This window comes from Amphiura filiformis, chromosome 15 (assembly GCF_039555335.1).
Source record: "Amphiura filiformis chromosome 15, Afil_fr2py, whole genome shotgun sequence".
Classification (NCBI taxonomy): domain Eukaryota; kingdom Metazoa; phylum Echinodermata; class Ophiuroidea; order Amphilepidida; family Amphiuridae; genus Amphiura; species Amphiura filiformis.
The window spans coordinates 19,796,505-19,813,420 of NC_092642.1; the positions used below are offsets into that span (position 1 = coordinate 19,796,505).

General features: G+C 38.3%; 2 protein-coding genes across 2 annotated transcripts in view; both read right to left on the minus strand.

Moving 5' to 3' along the window:
• Positions 1-985: 985 nt before the first annotated feature.
• On the minus strand, positions 986-11,220 carry LOC140171365 (phospholipase A-2-activating protein-like). The gene is made up of 4 exons (XM_072194605.1): positions 11,090-11,220; positions 10,521-10,650; positions 8,014-8,184; positions 986-7,379 (listed from the first exon to the last, which is right to left on the minus strand). Exons 1-4 carry the CDS (start codon positions 11,108-11,110, stop codon positions 6,769-6,771), a joined length of 933 nt encoding a protein of 310 aa, XP_072050706.1. The 5' UTR covers positions 11,111-11,220; the 3' UTR covers positions 986-6,768.
• Positions 11,160-16,916, minus strand: part of LOC140171367 (uncharacterized) — a 29,758-nt gene continuing 24,001 nt past the window's right edge. The window contains exon 7 of the mRNA XM_072194606.1: positions 11,160-11,280. The gene's annotated coding sequence lies outside the window, so the exon portion shown is untranslated. The remainder of the gene's footprint in view (positions 11,281-16,916) is intronic.

A 16,916-nucleotide genomic window follows, 5' to 3' on the forward strand; every position in this document is an offset into this window, starting at 1 on the left:
TTGTTAAATTTTGACCAAAAAAGTTAATTTTACATGGTAAAAAATGGATTAAAAAAAAAATTAAAAATATTGAAATAAAAAGTATACCAATGCATTGATATGAATGTGCACATCAAAAACAAAAAAGTCAATTATGACAACTTCCTGAAACCAAAGGTTTTTGACCTATGACCTCTTGAAAATCAAAGGTCAACATAAAATGATCATTTTTGACAGTTTTGCCATCAAAATCGACTGCAAATGGCGGGTAATGTGGTGCTTGGTAACTGACCAATCTGTGACTCCTGCAACTATCCTGAAATTGAGGTACTAGTTCATATGTGACACAATCTGATCCATGGGGGCCAAAGGCGGTAAATTTGAAATTGAGATAAACAATAAAATACATAAGAAAATACACATCACAAAACCTCATTACTTTAGAACCAAATATGCTAGACCTTTGGTGTTTTCAGTATATGATAGCCTAATGTTACTACAAGATAAAAATTATAGTAACTCAATTCTCAAAAATGCCTCCTTTGGCCCCCGTGGAGCAGATCGTGTCACATATAAATAATATTAGTTGTAATAAAAACTTTTTAATAGCACGTAAACAATAAAAAATTTGAAAAAATGAGCATTTTTAGCTAAAAATTGCCATATTTTTGCCAAAACAAGCTTTTTGTACTGGCCTTTTATTTTCAAGAGGTCATAGGTCAAAAACCTTTATTTTTAGGAAGTTGCCATGATTCCCTTTTTTTATGTACACATTCATATCAATACATTGGTATACTTTTTATTTCAAATATCTTAAATTTTAAATTTTTTCCCATGCTTTACCATGTAAAATTCACCTTTTTTATAATTAAGAAATAAAGGGTAATGCATGATCCTTTACACATAAATAATGTGTCCGAGGCAGTAAAAGCGTAAATAATGGGTGAGGCGCAGCCGAACCCATTATTTAAACGCTTTTACTGCCGAGGACACATTATTCGTAAAGGATAATGCTGCACCCTTTATTTCTATTCTATTACCACAAAATAGTGCGATTTAAAGAGAAAATATCACATTTTTTGCCCAAATATTTCAAGTTGTTTACCTCAAGGTGGAGCGCCTACGCGTAGCCAAAGTGTATGCACATTCCAATAACACAACCTAACATTCCATTCTCCCCTATAAGCAGGTATGCACATACAATAACACACCCCTGGCATTCCATTCTCCCCTACATAGCAGGTGTGCTGTGCGCTTTGCTGTGCGCTGTGATGATAGAAGAACATAAAGTTCGTTGCCCCTGCCACTTTATCGCTAATTAATGGTCTTTCACGTGACGCGTTTCAACAAATCACAGTGCGCGATTTTGAATAGTGGGTCGTGGGGGTAATAGAATATAAAATATAAAGATGCATTTCTTTTTGTTAACAAATATTGAATATATATGTGACAGTTCACATCACTTTTCACTTACTCAAACAATGCAATCAAACACACACCTTAAATCAAACCTTACTGGGCACATGGTAAAATAATCTGTACGGTACACTAATTTTCCATCCATGAGTGATACGCAAACAAACACAAAGTGGATGAGGCTCTTGGTAGTTATGACAAAAATATCATACAATTGGTTGATTTATTGAGTTTGAATTCATGTACAACATTGTCACTCCAAAGTAGTGCCTCATTTACTCTGGTTGAGTCACATAACATTTTTAAATCCAATAAAAGAATTACCAATTTTAAACTGTCACACTTACTTGGACATAATTATGTACCTCATTCCCATCATTTCAATGAAAATGTTCCATAATAGACATTAAAGGGACATATATGCAGATATCAGTCGCCAAATTTTCAAGTTTATCCACCTTTTTAATACAAAACAAATTCCAAACCGTGCTCAAAATAAACTGGTAAAGGATACTCCATGATATGATAATTGTGATGTGATCAAGCAATATCAGTCGCAAGTCCCGGGGGGGGGGGACTCAACTGAAATTTTGGTAGGGGTGTGCGGCGCAGAGCGCCGAACTTTGGGAACTAAGAACTGATTTTGGGAAAAATAGGGGCTTGATGAACTGAAATTTCAACATTTTTGGTGGGTCTTGTGAATTTAAAATTGGACCAAATTATAGGCTTTGGAGCTGAAAAAATTCCAAAATTTTCCAAATTTTGGCTAAAGAGCTACAATTGCCAGAGTTTGAGGCTCAAAGAACTTTATCATGACCCAAATGTAGGTCTTAAGGAACTGCCGGGGAGCCTGAAAAAGGGACCCTTGGCCGCCGCACATACCCATACCCCATTTACATGCGAGTACCCCCTCCGGGTCGCAAGTCAGATATATTGATTTTCAGATATAGCCAAACAAAGACAATAATTTCTTTTCTTGCTTCTTGTTTTGGAAACACTTCAACTGTTCATATCTTTAGAACTAAATGTTCAATTTCAATGTTTTTTTGTGTAAAATGTAGCTTTGTAAATGCTTTATACAATCATGAAAATTGAATATGCCCGACTTGAGACTGATTTTGCTTGATCACACCACAATTGACAATTACAAAATGTATTACTAGAATTGATTGTATCAAAAGACATGAGCTATTATGATATCATATATGCTCATTCATTAATTTTGGTAGTTAGGATATATCTCTACATGTCCCTATAAAATCGTCAGTCGCAACACATAGCGGCGTACAGTGATTTTGGTCATTTTTATGAAATTTGGCCCACCGGTTTTAAATATCAAGTTCTTCAAGTACACCAAGTAAGAAAGCTCAACTATACTTAATTAATAAATAACTTTAATTAATTAATTGACCTATGTGAACAATCCTGTAAGAATCCAATATCACAAACAGACGTACGATCAACATACATACGCCACTATGTGAAACGGCGAAAATTGGATTTGATGACATATAGGCACATCATCTGTCAATAATGTGGCGCATGCTTCAGAGATGAGCCGAAAACCCAAATCTTCCATTTCACATAGTGGCGTACGGGCGACTTACGCTTCAAAAAACTGCCAAAACCCCCAAATCTTCCGTTTCACATAGTGGCGTATGTGTGACTTATGCTTCAAAAACCTGCCAAAACCCCCAAATCTTCTGTTTCATATTGTGGCGGACTCAGAAACACATTTTGCATTTGTCCTGCACGTACGCCACTATGTGTTGCGACCGGCGAAAGCAAACAAACAAAACCTACCATTGTCTGTCCTAACAACTTAACAAAATCCTTCTTAATCTTTTTTTTTTACAATTACAAGGAATTGCTTTGGTAATGACAATTAAAGCCAGATATGAAATTTAAAGTAGCATTACTTGCTGATGATCAGGGGTGTAAGTGACCACATATAATAACAGCTACAGCTGGAAATTTGGAAAGATCTTATACCTTTGAACCAGGAAAGTTGAATCATCTTTTTCAACTTTCCTTTTTTGAACCAAGCAAAATTGCAGAAAACAATAAGAAGCTGGACTCTCACACCTCTTTAAGATATTGGTAAATGCATCTTCTCACATAATAAAAAACCAGGACAGTACCTAAAAGAGTTATAACACCAAAAGATACTATTCATCCTCTAAAAAGTGCTGTATACAACAAATGTATTACCTTCAAATGCTTAAAGATCATAGGTGTAAATTCCGGGGGCGTGGGGGTATAAATCCCCCAAATATTTTGATGGCAGGGGGATGGTCCACACAATCATACCCGCAATGTTGATGCATGTATGTGGGTTTCTGACCAAATCAACCTCATATTTGGTATTATCCTACAAATAGCAAATTTTGCACTCTTCGCACAAAAATTTTCATGCACTTCATACGCAGAAATATCTCCTTGTTTCTATGCAGATTTCAATGAAGGATAACCTTTCTGAATGCTTGTTAAAGAATGACTGGTTAAAGAAAGGCTGGTTAAAGAAAGCCATTTTATAACATTTCCATAAGAAATTTAATTGTATTTTTTTTGGTATAAAATGTTAGTTTTCACTGTCAGATGTCCTCTTTTAATTTGGGCCCAAACAGACGAGGCAATACAAAGAAAATCGCTATTTAAGGTGGTACTACACCCCTGGCCAATTTTGTGCCTATTTTTGCATTTTTCTCAAAAATTATAGTGCATTGGTGACAAGTAAGATATGTATATATTATAGGGGCAAGGACTACAACTACTGCACTGAAAATTTTATTTCAGTGCAGACAACAGTTGTGGAGTTACAGTCAAAAATGAGGGAAAACCAATATTTGATCAATAAATCAATAACTACTTGTCTCGAGTCACTGAAATTCCAGTGTAGTAACGGGATACATAACAATCATGTAAAAAACAGAATTTTGAAAAATATTGAGGGCATCCTCATCAGCAAATGTTATATTATGGCTTTAATGCTCACTTAGAATAACTTTTATATGTTGTGGATCTTAGGTAGCAACATAGGAGGTGGCAGTAGCGGGGCAGGAGGTTGCGGTGGTCAGGACCCCCTAAATTTTTAGGTGGAGTAAATAGAAGAAAAAATAAAGCAATAGTTGCTCTAAAAGCACATTTGATTACAGTTGTGTCGCAAGCAAACACAAAAATATTTACATGTTTTTCATGTCATCATCATGATCAAAATATAAACTAATGGTCACTTTCATATTTACAAAATCATACATTCATCAGATTTTTAGAAAAAGTTTTGAAATATTTATTTCACAAGCAAAATTAATAATGTATACAGTTGTAAAGTTGTAACTACATTTGTCATTATGTCATCATTATGGGATATCATATTAGTTTCAAATTTTACCTTGACTCACATACAAGCCTGGAAATAAGCAGGTGTGGGGAGCAAATTTACCCTCATAAAGCCATCAATTGCTCCTGGTTCTTGTAAAATTGACATGAACCAGGAGCAATTTATTTTTAGAAAATTGCGCCTGGTTCCAGTTTTTGCACTTGATGCAGTAGTACAGTGCTGGAATGATATATTGTATATGCAGAAAAGGATTTACTATTTGAAAATTGCTCCTGTTTCTTCAAATATTGCTCCCGGTGCTTGTAAATAAACAGAGAACCAGAAGCAGTGTTCAAAAGCAAATTGCTCCTGGTTCCAGTCTGCTTATTTCCAGGCTTGCTCACATATTTACAAGCTCATTGATTTTCAGATGAGTTTATAAATTTTGAATTTATATCACAAGCAAAACTATATTGACAGAAGTTGTAACCAGAGAATTATCATCATCATGAGATTAGTATACATACTTTATCATGAGTTACACATTTACAAGTTCACGCATTCAGTGATTTTCATTAATGGCACAGGCAAAGATAATGATATTGCAAAGAACTATAGCACTAGATATGTGTCATTTATATCATCATGAGATTTGACCTTGAATCGCTTATACAAATTTACAAAATGTCACAAATTTTGTTAAAGAGTATATAAATATAAGTCATAAACAATAATATTTACACAGAATGATGTTGCCATTACCTCAATTATTACATTACACGGTGACACTTGGTTAAATCCTCTCAAGTTCATGTACATGTAAAGAGAGGGTCATAGACTTCAAAGTCAGAGTTGTAGTGTGACAAGGTAGTGTATACCTTAGTCTTCATTTCACTCAAATTGGGATTTAATGTTCTCTAGTGGGATTTCCCATTGGGATTTAAGGTATCCAGTTGTGAGTTCACTGTGGAATTACGGTGGGTCTTTTCCCTAAGTCAGGTAACCTCCTTTTTCCTAGATATTTTCTTTTCACTCAAAATGGGATGTATGTTCTCTAGTCATATGTTCACTGTGAACTGGGTTGGGTATTTACGCTCAAGTCAGGTAATCTCATTTTGGGGTGTACACTGCTCTGTGCAAATCACTTGGTATAATGCTATACTGGTTGAGACTTTTATGATCAGTAATAATAAAAGTACATTAAGTAAATTTATTGGCTACTCTGATGTCCAATAAGTATAGTCAAATTGTTCCTTTTCTTGCTTTTTTTTCCTTGTCCCGTCTAGGGTAATTAGCATCATGGATGGAATTTAAAAGATGAAATAAAAAGAAACAAATTATTGTATGGAAATATAATAATAACTTCAGTATAATTTGCTATCTACTGTAGATAGCAGGATATAATTATTCCCTCTAACTTGGTACCTAGTGAAGATAAACTACTAATTATTTCACTATATAACTTGCTATCTACTGAAGATAGCAGGATAAAACAGAGAGCAACTATACAAAATATACACAAGAAGGACATTTGCTTAAATTTCAGTATATTGTCAAAAATATTACCTTTCTAAATAGCCAAACCTGAAAGGCAGATTCGTCATGTAAAGCCTGTTGACAAATCCCACTATTAAAACAGCTAGCTGCAATGCAACCTAGAAACAACTTTTGTTGTCTTAAGTTATATGCAGCTACTAGGACAAAAAGGCCTAGTACTCCGAATTTGGTAAATAAATAAAGAATATCTTTGGAATAAAAAAAATCTACTAGGACAAAAAGGCCTAGTACTTTGAATTTGGTAAATAAATAAAGGATATCTTTGGAATAAAAAAATTATGCGAAAAAAATGAGATTCTGGTGCTAGGAAGGATTTAAAAATGTGGCTGCATCAACTGGGTACTTAAAACTGCAACACATACACTATATCATACACTAACCCTAACACCCTGAGGGTGGTTTGGTTGAAAAAGCTCTATATGTTGCTTAATAGGCTGTAGCATTTCAAAGTTCCCAGTAAGGTCAGAGTTAAGCTGTTCAGCTGTGCATATTCTCCTTCAGGCTGTGTCCCTCATGAGTTTTGAAAGAAAATATGCACAGTCACCAACCTTATCGGTTGCACCCTCACGGCCAAGAAATTTTGTCAAATGTTCCAGAACTTTACGGTTCCTTGCAATGAGAACTGCCTCATAATCATCTACCATCAATGTGCCCAGTGCAACAAGTAGTCTGAAATTTGAACCTGTGTCATTCTCTTTTTCTAACATATCTGCAATGGCATTAACAAGATGCCAGTCATGCTGCTGTTTGGCATGCAATGCCACTGCAAAATTGCGAAAGAGAGTTGTTGCTGCAATACGTAGGCCTACTCTTTTCTGATTAGGCATAGGTGTACTGCCTTCTTCTATATCTTTCAATTTCAAAACAGCATCTATAATACTGTTTCTTGTTTTTGGATTTGACAAAAATTCCAGGCCATGGGGTTGAATGAATGAGTTACATATCCCTCGACACAATAACATCTGGACTGATATGTTGTCATTCTCCATCACTCGCTTGATAACTTCTTCAATCATAGCATCACAAGAATCAGAATTGCAGAGATATTCGTTCACAAATGGATGTGCAACAGCCAGGCGGAAGATGTCAAGTGCTGGCAATAATTTGTCTGAAATAGAGTCATAGTCAATGATACTGGTTTGAAATACATGTAGTAGTGTTTTTCCATGCATGGCCTTTTGTAATGATACTTTTAAAAACAGCATACAGTCAAACAGGCCAGTAAATGTAGTGGGAATTGGCAAATTAGGTACAAACCACAGAGGAGTAAGATAAGACAGAGCGCGTACCACTAGTCAAAGTCCACGTGTATTGTATGGTACCAGTTCTCGCATATTCATGAGGGCCGATTGTTCGATCGTGCTGTGTCAAACAATCACGCCAGCGCTGTGTGCCTTGGCGTATCTGCGATAGGCGTTCGCGTGCTTTTCGCGATTCTGCGATAGACCATGAAAATACTGCGGTAATTGCGTAGCAGTCTCGCCTGTCGCATTTCATGGAACAATCGGCCCTCATTATCGGATGAGGCGGAGACTTTGACTGGTGGTACGCGCTCTGTCTTATCTTACTCCTCTGTGGTACAAACAAACACATACACCCACCCACCCACAAACATGTTACAAATCAACACCCCCACACCACAACCTGTCTACACCCGCAACAATGGACCCTTGGATTTTACACCCCCTGCACATACACACCATCCCAACATAAACTTAATTAAATTGGGTGTTATTACAAACCTTCAGGCCATTTGGTTAGAATACTATGTAGAATCTGAACTTGCTCAGTTGTTGGAGATGTGCACGATGAAGTTGAGATTGTTGCATTCAGTAAGCCTCCTAGCATTGATATTTCTTTGTCTGAATGGCAGGAAGAGCCTTGCAGTTCTGAGTTGAATTGCTTGAGCTTATCTAAAAAGAAAATTGTGTCAAATGTAAGGGAGAATAAATTGTTTAAATTTTAACTTTTTCTAGTGTGATGTTATATCAAATGAAATGAAATGTTAATTGAAATGATTTACATTTATTTTTTCTATTGTGATGTTATATCAAATGAAATGAAATGATAATTCAAATGATTTCCAGTTTATTTTGCCATTTTAACTAAAAAATGCAGTGTATTTGAAGAGCTTTGTTGCAAAACCCCTTACATCCACTTTTGACTTTTTGAGAAAAGCAGCTTTTTTAAATTGTGGAAGTATGGCTTGTTCGATTTGAGTTTGGGTTCGAATTTGGGTTCGGATAAAGTGTTGATGAATAGAAACTAAAAGAATAGGTTTGGTACAATTTTCAAGCCTTCCTATTTATTTTATTATTAATTTAATATTGTGCCTTTTGTGGATGTAAGGGCTTTCGCAACAAAATAAATTTACCCCTTTTCTAGAAACCACCTTTGCAATCAAATTTGAGCCCATTTGTTTGCACTACTTTATGTAGCTTGACTAATGCTTTCAAAATCAAAAAGAAAAATTGAAATATCTCATTTACTTTTTTAATTATGAATTTTTAATTAAATTTTGAGCATTTCAGAAGCTACAGCTTTCGTTAATAACAATGATTTTTTTCAAACATAGTGACCCCAAAACAATTCCTTTTGGTTTTAATAGTTGAAGAACATTCAAGGCTATCATTATACATCAAAAAATTATTTTCCTGAAATTCTATGTTCATTTTATGTTCAGATTTCCGGAAATTCCCTAAGATTTCCCGTATACGATATTTCCGGAAGGGAAGGTGGTATGAAGGTCAAACAACCACCAAAATGTGTATTTTTACCCACACTATAATGTGATGTCAATAACTCAATTTCGGCCAAAAGTGGATGTAAGGGGTTTTGAAACAAAGCTCTTCATTTCTTAATATCTATTTATAATATTCGGCCTAAGCCAGGCAAAGCCCAATAGTTCCCAGCAGAGGCTACAAAATTCAAGGGATGCCAACTGAATATAACGTGACAGGGCTAAGAAAGAGTTCGATTTTAGATGCAGGAGGAAAACCGGAGCACCTGGAGAAAAACCTGCCAGGACGAGCATGGATTGGCAACCAAACTCAGATGTGGCAATGCGGGGAATTGGCTGCAGTGGTGAGAAGCATGAGAAGTGAGAAAACCACTAGACTAATTCGTATATCCTGACCACTACACTAATACATGGATCTTCTAGGAAATGAGTAAAAATTCATTGCATTTATATTTCCATAGGTTTAGCAGTTATTGAGGTATGGCCAATAACATAATGCGATCAAGTAAAATCAGTCGGAACTTGGAAATATCTTTCAGTTTCTTATAGGATAGAAGAAAGCATTTACAAATCTGGATTTTGCAGAAAACACCATTGAAATTGAACAACCAGTTCCAAAGATATGAGCAATCAAAGAGTTTTGAAAGCAGCAGGGAACAATTGGAATATTTCCTTTGTATGGCTATATCTCAAAATCAATATTTCCAAGTTCCGACTGATTTTGCTTGATCGCATCACATTTATCTAAGTTTCTAGCATTTTCCCTGTCCCATGAAAATTCATGCACATGGGGCAGTGAGAAATGACACCCCTTATAACAAGCCATGATTGCACCCACTAACAAGTGTACTCACTATGAAATTTTTACACTGAAAATCACACTGATATCTGTAATGAACACTGAAAATTTAACACAATGAACAGCACCACTGAAAATAACACTGAAATAGTTCTTTTGTTATTCTGTATGCAAATAACCATTGTCCAACCACACTGAAAAATGGACTGAAACTCCTCTGGAAATCATTGGCCAGTCATTAATCCCACTGAAATTGATTTAATCCCACTGAAATGGATTCAATCACACTGAAATGATCTGGCCTGTTCTATTGTTATGGAAATTAGTGCCCTGGATCATTGCTCATTATAGCAGACAATAGCCACTTGATATACCACTGAAAAATACACTGAAATACCACTGAAAACAATTTCAGTCTAACAATTTCTTTTGTTTTGATGATTTTCAGTGTTACCCTGTAATTTTCAGTGTAAAAATTTCATAGTGTAAGCAGCATCTTTATTCACAACACCATCATCAAGGTGAGTAACTTTGTTACTCCACAATGATGAAACTCCATAATGAGAATCTGGATGTGCAAATATATTCAGAAACAGGCAATATTGCAAGACAATCAACCAAACCACTGCATCAGCTTCTTTCTACATCATACATGTATATATTTCTCCCAATTACAAAAGAAAGATAAAAAGAAAAGAATCACTACTCACCCATGGTAGATTTGCCAGTTTTATCCTTTGTGGTACGCATCTCAACAAAGTCTGTTGCAGGAAAGTAAGGATTGCTGGGCACGATTACTTTCTTTTCCTTTTCATCACTGCTTCCATGTTTTGAATAACTCTGTAAAAATAGTTGTCAGATTATTTGGTTTTATACTGCAGCTTATGTTTTAAGTCATCAACTGTGATGAATATGCTGTTACTGATAATGATGATAACCACGATATCTTCCACACTCCACAGACAAATATGCTTTAGTTGATGTGTTCAGGATACTGACCATTAACTAAAACTTGTGATGATAACTATGATACACTATACCCCACTGCTATTGCATAGTATCAAAATTTACATGGACAGAGTCAATTGATTCCCAGCCAAGACCTGAACATCCCAAACCATTAGTAATCTGGTCAAAAGTTGATCAGACCCATTTATGATTGCAGCTAGAAATACATTTTAATATTATGTGATATACAGCACAAAATGTGAAAATTGCTTTGGTGATACATTAGTGATGATAATGAAATAATGGTGATCCTTCAGTGCTCAAAACTTACTTGCAGTGACATGCGATACATAGTAAATCCATGTGTAGCATCGTGTACATTATCTTTTTTGATACATGCTTGGCACAGATCATAATCTTTACAGGTAACACACTTGTATCTGGACCCAAATATGGGAATGCAATAACATCTGTCACATTGTACACCTGTATGGCAAGCTTGCTTTTCCTGCTTGACGCCATCTGTGGAAACAAAATCATCAAGAGATTATCTTCCACAGAGAAATATACTATTAGTTGTGTCAATGTGTTATGAACATCCTCTAGATTCATGCCCACAACAAGACAGGATAGCATTACAAATGACTTATTGTTATTAAGATGGGATGTGGCCCCCAAAGTTCTTCGTCACTGAATGCTGGTGCATGACCCTGTTACATGACAGACAAGGGCAGCAGAACAAGTTTGAATGTGACGGGTCACAGGGGGTGTCTGAGTGAGGCATGTCCACCTCATAAATTGGACATTTTTTTTCAAAATGAAGCCCCAATTGAATCCATTTGCTGCACTATTTTTACACTACTAATGGTATATTATTATATTGAAAATAATATTGATTAATAGACTACATGTAGGTCCTTTTGTTTAAGGTTTTTGTTGGTGTGCACCTGTCCCAATAACTGCATGGGTTCCAGGGGCAAAGGCCCGGACAGGAGTCCAGAAGGCAGCGCCCCGGGAAGATAATTGATTTTAGCTCAAGTTTCTGAATGTCAAAGGAAGGCTCTCCCACACACAATTTCCTTTTCTCTCACTTTGCTCTCTCGATCTTCTTTTCTTTGTCCCCCTTCTTTTTTCCCTTCATTTCTCAGGCTCCTTCTCTTGCCATCTCTTTTATCATGTTTATAGGACCCCAAAAGTGGGGCAGGGGGAATGCTCCCAGTGGAAAAAGTTGGTTCCCCTACTCCTCAAACACCCCCCTCCTCCCCGGATAATACAAGAAATACCGTTTTTAAAGTTGAAAATCTTTTAAAAACCCAATTGTCTCAGCATCAGGGGAACCCAGGCTTTCATGTGCATCCAAGTTTAGAGGATTATCCTTTCATTTCCACTTTATCCCTCCAAGTCCACTTGAAAGTTTTGGCTTTCCTTCAAGCTATTGATTCAGGTCATTACAATTTTCAGGGCACATTTCCACTCTGGGTGTGTATGTGGTATTGTGTATCTGGGTGTGTATTGGGACGCTTTACGGGTTGTTATGTTTTTATAGCAACAAGACCAGATTCTTGCCCATTCAGCTGTCACTTTAGTGGGATACAGCCTGTTGTGGTAACGTAAAGAGACCTTTTATTACGTGAACTCTGACCTTACATGAATATACAATATAGGCATGGGCGATATCATAAACATCGTTACTCGATACCATAACATCCTTTTTTCTCAAAAAAAGATAAAAAAAAGTGCTCACTTTCTGTTGGGTGAGACTGGCAATAACACTTGAAACTTTTGCGGAAACAAAATTTCACTTGCATGATTTTATGCAAAATTTTAGCTTTCTTTTAAGTAAAGTCAAATAGTCCTTAGCAGAATGTATCTCAATGCTTCTTGTTTTGGATACATTTTAACAACTTTCAAAACTTCTTGTTTTGGAATTTGGATACACTTTAACTCTCAAAACTTCTTGTTTTGGAATTTGGATACACTTGAACAACTTTCAAAACTTCTTGTTTTGGAATTTGGATACACTTGAACCACTCTCAAAACTTCTTGTTTTGGAATTTGGATACATTTGAATAACTTTCAAAACTTCTTGTTTACTTTCAAAACTTCTTGTTTTGATTTGTGCTAGAAACATAAATGTTTAAAATGTCAATGTGTTTTCATTGACTACATGCAGTTATTCTCTTATTGTACATAGTCTTTAAGATGTTCCGGTGGCGCAACCTGCATCCTGCCCTTATGCAGTAATTGTCCTTTGCTGTTTTGCGTTTTGGTGTCTTGTCTTTCGCTGTTTGTGTATGCGTTTTCGGCGTGTCGTCTTTCACTGTTTGTGTATGCGTTTTTCGGCGTGTCGTCTTTCGCTGTTTGTGTCTGCGTTTTTCGGCGTGTCGTCTTTAAGCTGTTTGTGTATGCGTTTTCGGCGTGTAAATCTTTCGCTGTTGTTTTCAACGTGTTGTCTGTCGTTGTCTTTGTTGTTTTGTGATCATTAACAGTCGTTTTCTTTTTCAGTGGCAGTTTGGGCATGACTAGAGGCGGATTTTCTTGCGATTTGCGAAGATGCACTCTATTGCGCCTGTAGCTCCCTTTCTCTGTTTCCACTAGGTATGATCTTTCGTCCAGGCGTTCAGAGACAACTGCTTTCTCCCAGGTTCTGTTGCAGCGTACTAATGGCTTCATACGGACAACGTCACCTGTTGCCAAGGGTTTCAAATCCTTTGCTGATTTATTGAAATGTTCAGCTTGTTTGTCTTGTTTTTCTTGATATTGTCTTTCTCATTCACAACTCTTGGCTGTAGGAGATTGGCAGATGTTGGCAGCAGCGTTAAGCGTCGTCGGCTCATCAGGCGTTGTCTTGAAGGGGCTTGTTGTAAGACCTTGCGAAGGTGTGTTTCGGTGATCGAGGAGAGCAAGATACTGGTCAGTTCCTGCTTTGGCAGACTTGGTCAGGATTCGCTTCGCTGTCTTGACAGCGGATTCGGCTTTGCCATTGGCTTGGCTGTTGCCTGGGGAAGATGTTAAATGTTCAAAGTCCCAATCGTGCGCGAACTTCCTGAAAGTTTCTGTGTACTGCGGGCCATTGTCACTGACCACTTGAGTTGGGCATCCATATCTGGCAAAATGCCCTTTGAGTTTCTTGACTACTGTGCTACTTGAGGTGTCAGTTAGAGGGTCTATTTCCCAGAAATTGCTATAGTAGTCCACAGTTACCAGAAAGTCATTTCCATTCCATGAAAACAGATCAGTACCAACACGTTCCCATGGTCTGGATGGTGTTTCATGATTCATGAGAGTCTCTTTCTGCTGGCTGCTCTCATAAGTGCGACAAATATCGCAAGTTGCGATGTACTGCTTGATCTCGCTAGACATTCCCGGCCAGAAGATACATTCACGTGCACGACGCAGACAACCGTCAACACCCAGATGCGAAGAGTGTAGTTTCAGCTTCATGTCACTCCGTAGTTTCTGTGGAATGACCACTCTGTTTCCCTTAAACACCAATCCATCTTGCACAACAAGCTCTTCTCTGAAGCTGAAGTATGGTGTCAATTGTTCTGGCATTGAAGTCTCGCGGTTCTCTGGCCATCCGTTCATGATTGTTTCTTTGAGGAGTTGCAGCGACTCATCTTATTACGTTCTTTGCGGATTTGCTCAAGGCGATCCTCGGCGTATCGGCAAGTAACTTCGACATTCACTTCTTGAAAGTCGTGGCTATCTTGGGGTGTGTTGCTGATGAGCGCTCTGGAGAGAGTGTCAGCGAGGTACATGAATTTGCCTGCTTGGTGGGTAATGTCAAAGTCATATTTCTGTAAGCGAAGCATCATGCCCTGTAGTCTCTTGGGGGCTTCTACGCGGGGCTTTGTGCCGATGACCTCCCAAGGCGTATGGTCACTGATGACTCTGGTATGGCGACCAAAAGTATACTGGTGAAAGTGTACGAGAGAGAAATCGACGGCTAGCATTTCCTTCTCGATGGAGGCATATCTGGATTCAGTGTCCGTAATTGCTGCGGCTGGCGTGCGCTATGGGGCGTTCGTTTTGCAGCAATGCGGCCCGAGACCTTTGCGCTCGCGTCACACTGAATTGTTAGTTCTTTGGCTGGGTCATAATAAGCTAACACTGGTGCAGCAGTTACAAAGAGTCTTTGGCGATCCAGTGCTTCCTGCTGTCGCGTGTGTCCAGTGCCATGGGACATCAGGTCTAGCTAACTGGCGTATTGGCTCCAGCGTGTCTGACAGACTTGGTAAATATCTGCTCAAATAGTTGACAAATCCAACTAAGCGCTGCACACCCTGTGCGTCTGTGGGTGTCGGCATGTTCAGAACTGCTTCAACTTTATCTGGGTCAGCTCGCAGTCCGTGGTTTGTCACTCTGTGTCCCAGAAATGGAATGTCTGTGGTTCTGAACACTGACTTGCTTTTGTTCATCTTGATGTCTAGCGCTGTGCAGCGTTCCAGAAGGCTCTTAAGATTTGCATCGTGGTTCTTGAGTGCGGTTACATCATCGTCACCTGTGCCATATCGACAATGTCATCTGCCACACAGATTACACGGGTAATCCTTCCAGTGCAGCATGTAGGCGACTTTGAAAGATTTCTGATGATATGCAGAGACCAAATGGGAGGCGGCGCCATCTATACCTGCGAAGGGTGTGTTGAAGCATGTCAACAGTGACGACTCGTCATCAAACTTAACTGCCAGAATCGTTGCTGAGGTCCAGCTTGGAGAAAAGTTTTGCTTGTGCTAGGTCAGGGAGTATATCATCCAGAGTAGGTAGCTGGTAGTGCACACGTTTAAGTGCTTCATTCAGGGGTCGCGGGTCAATGCACACGCGTAAGCTACCATTCTTCTTTTCCGCAACTACAAGCTGACTAACCCACTGTGCTGGCTCTTCAGGCGGAACTGGCGCGATTACTTGCTTTTCCACGAGATCATTAAGTTCTTTCTTAACTCTTGCTTTCATTGCGTGCGATGGCGAGCAGGCGGCAAAATAGAAGCGACTCTCGCTGGCATCAGTCTCGAGATGCACTTCACGGGAATACTACCAAGCTGACCATCAAAGGCGCTTGCATAATTGTCTTCAGGTTTCAGTACCGGTGCTTGTACTGCTGAGACTGTACTGTCAAACTGATCATGGTTCACAGTTATCAAACCCATTTGTTGACACGATACGCGCCCGAGCAATGGCTGCAGCCCAGGTGTGTCAACCACCTTAAACTCTACAGAGTATTTGCGTTGGTTTTTTGGATTGCGTAATTTTAGTCTGCATTTGCCTGTTGCGGTCAGCGTGGTCTTATTCCACATGCGTGGCGTAGTCTCTTGATTGACAATCATTTGCGCTGTTTCATTGTCAATATGCTGTCGTGGGAGGATATTGCACTCCGCACCATTATCTAACTGGAATGCGACTGTGGTTTTGTCATTAATTAACATGTCAGCCAGATCCATGTTAGATTTGACACTATTTACATGTACATTAACCATGGAGATGTATTCTGTACTACTAGAATCACTATCATATTCATAATTCTCGTGAATTGCATTTACTTTTTTCTTACTAGTAGTACCTGCTGCATAGGGCTTATCCAAGGCTTGTTTGCACATTTTGGCAAAGTGATCTTTTAAGCCACACTTTTTACATGTTTTACCAAGGGCGGGGCACACACTTTTATCTCTAATGTGTTTGTTACCGCAATACCAGCAGTCTCGCTCTGGGCCTAGCCTTTTAGCTGTTGCTTGATTTCTAGGTTTTGGCTTTGTGCCAGAAGATTTTCTGAAATTTCTGGCAACTTTGTTGATGGCTGTGGGTGCTACGGTTCTTTAAAAGCTTTTGCTTGAGTTTCTGCTGCTTCACACGATTTGCAAATGCTAATGGCTTTGGCCAGGGTGAGACCGCGTTCTTGCAATAATAATTTCCTGGCATCATCCTTCAGGATTCCTAACACAATTCTGTCGCGTATTAGCGAATCTGTAAGAGGTTCAAAACTACAAGTCTTGGCCAAAACTCGTAAGGATGCTAAATATGTCTCAAAATTTTCATCAGCTTTCTGCACACGCTGATTGAAAATATAACGCTCATAGGTTTCATTCACTTCGCCTATAGGCGTATGCATGGAAATGCTGAAGGATGCTTGCCAGATCCCTAGAATTTTCCTTAAGTTCAAA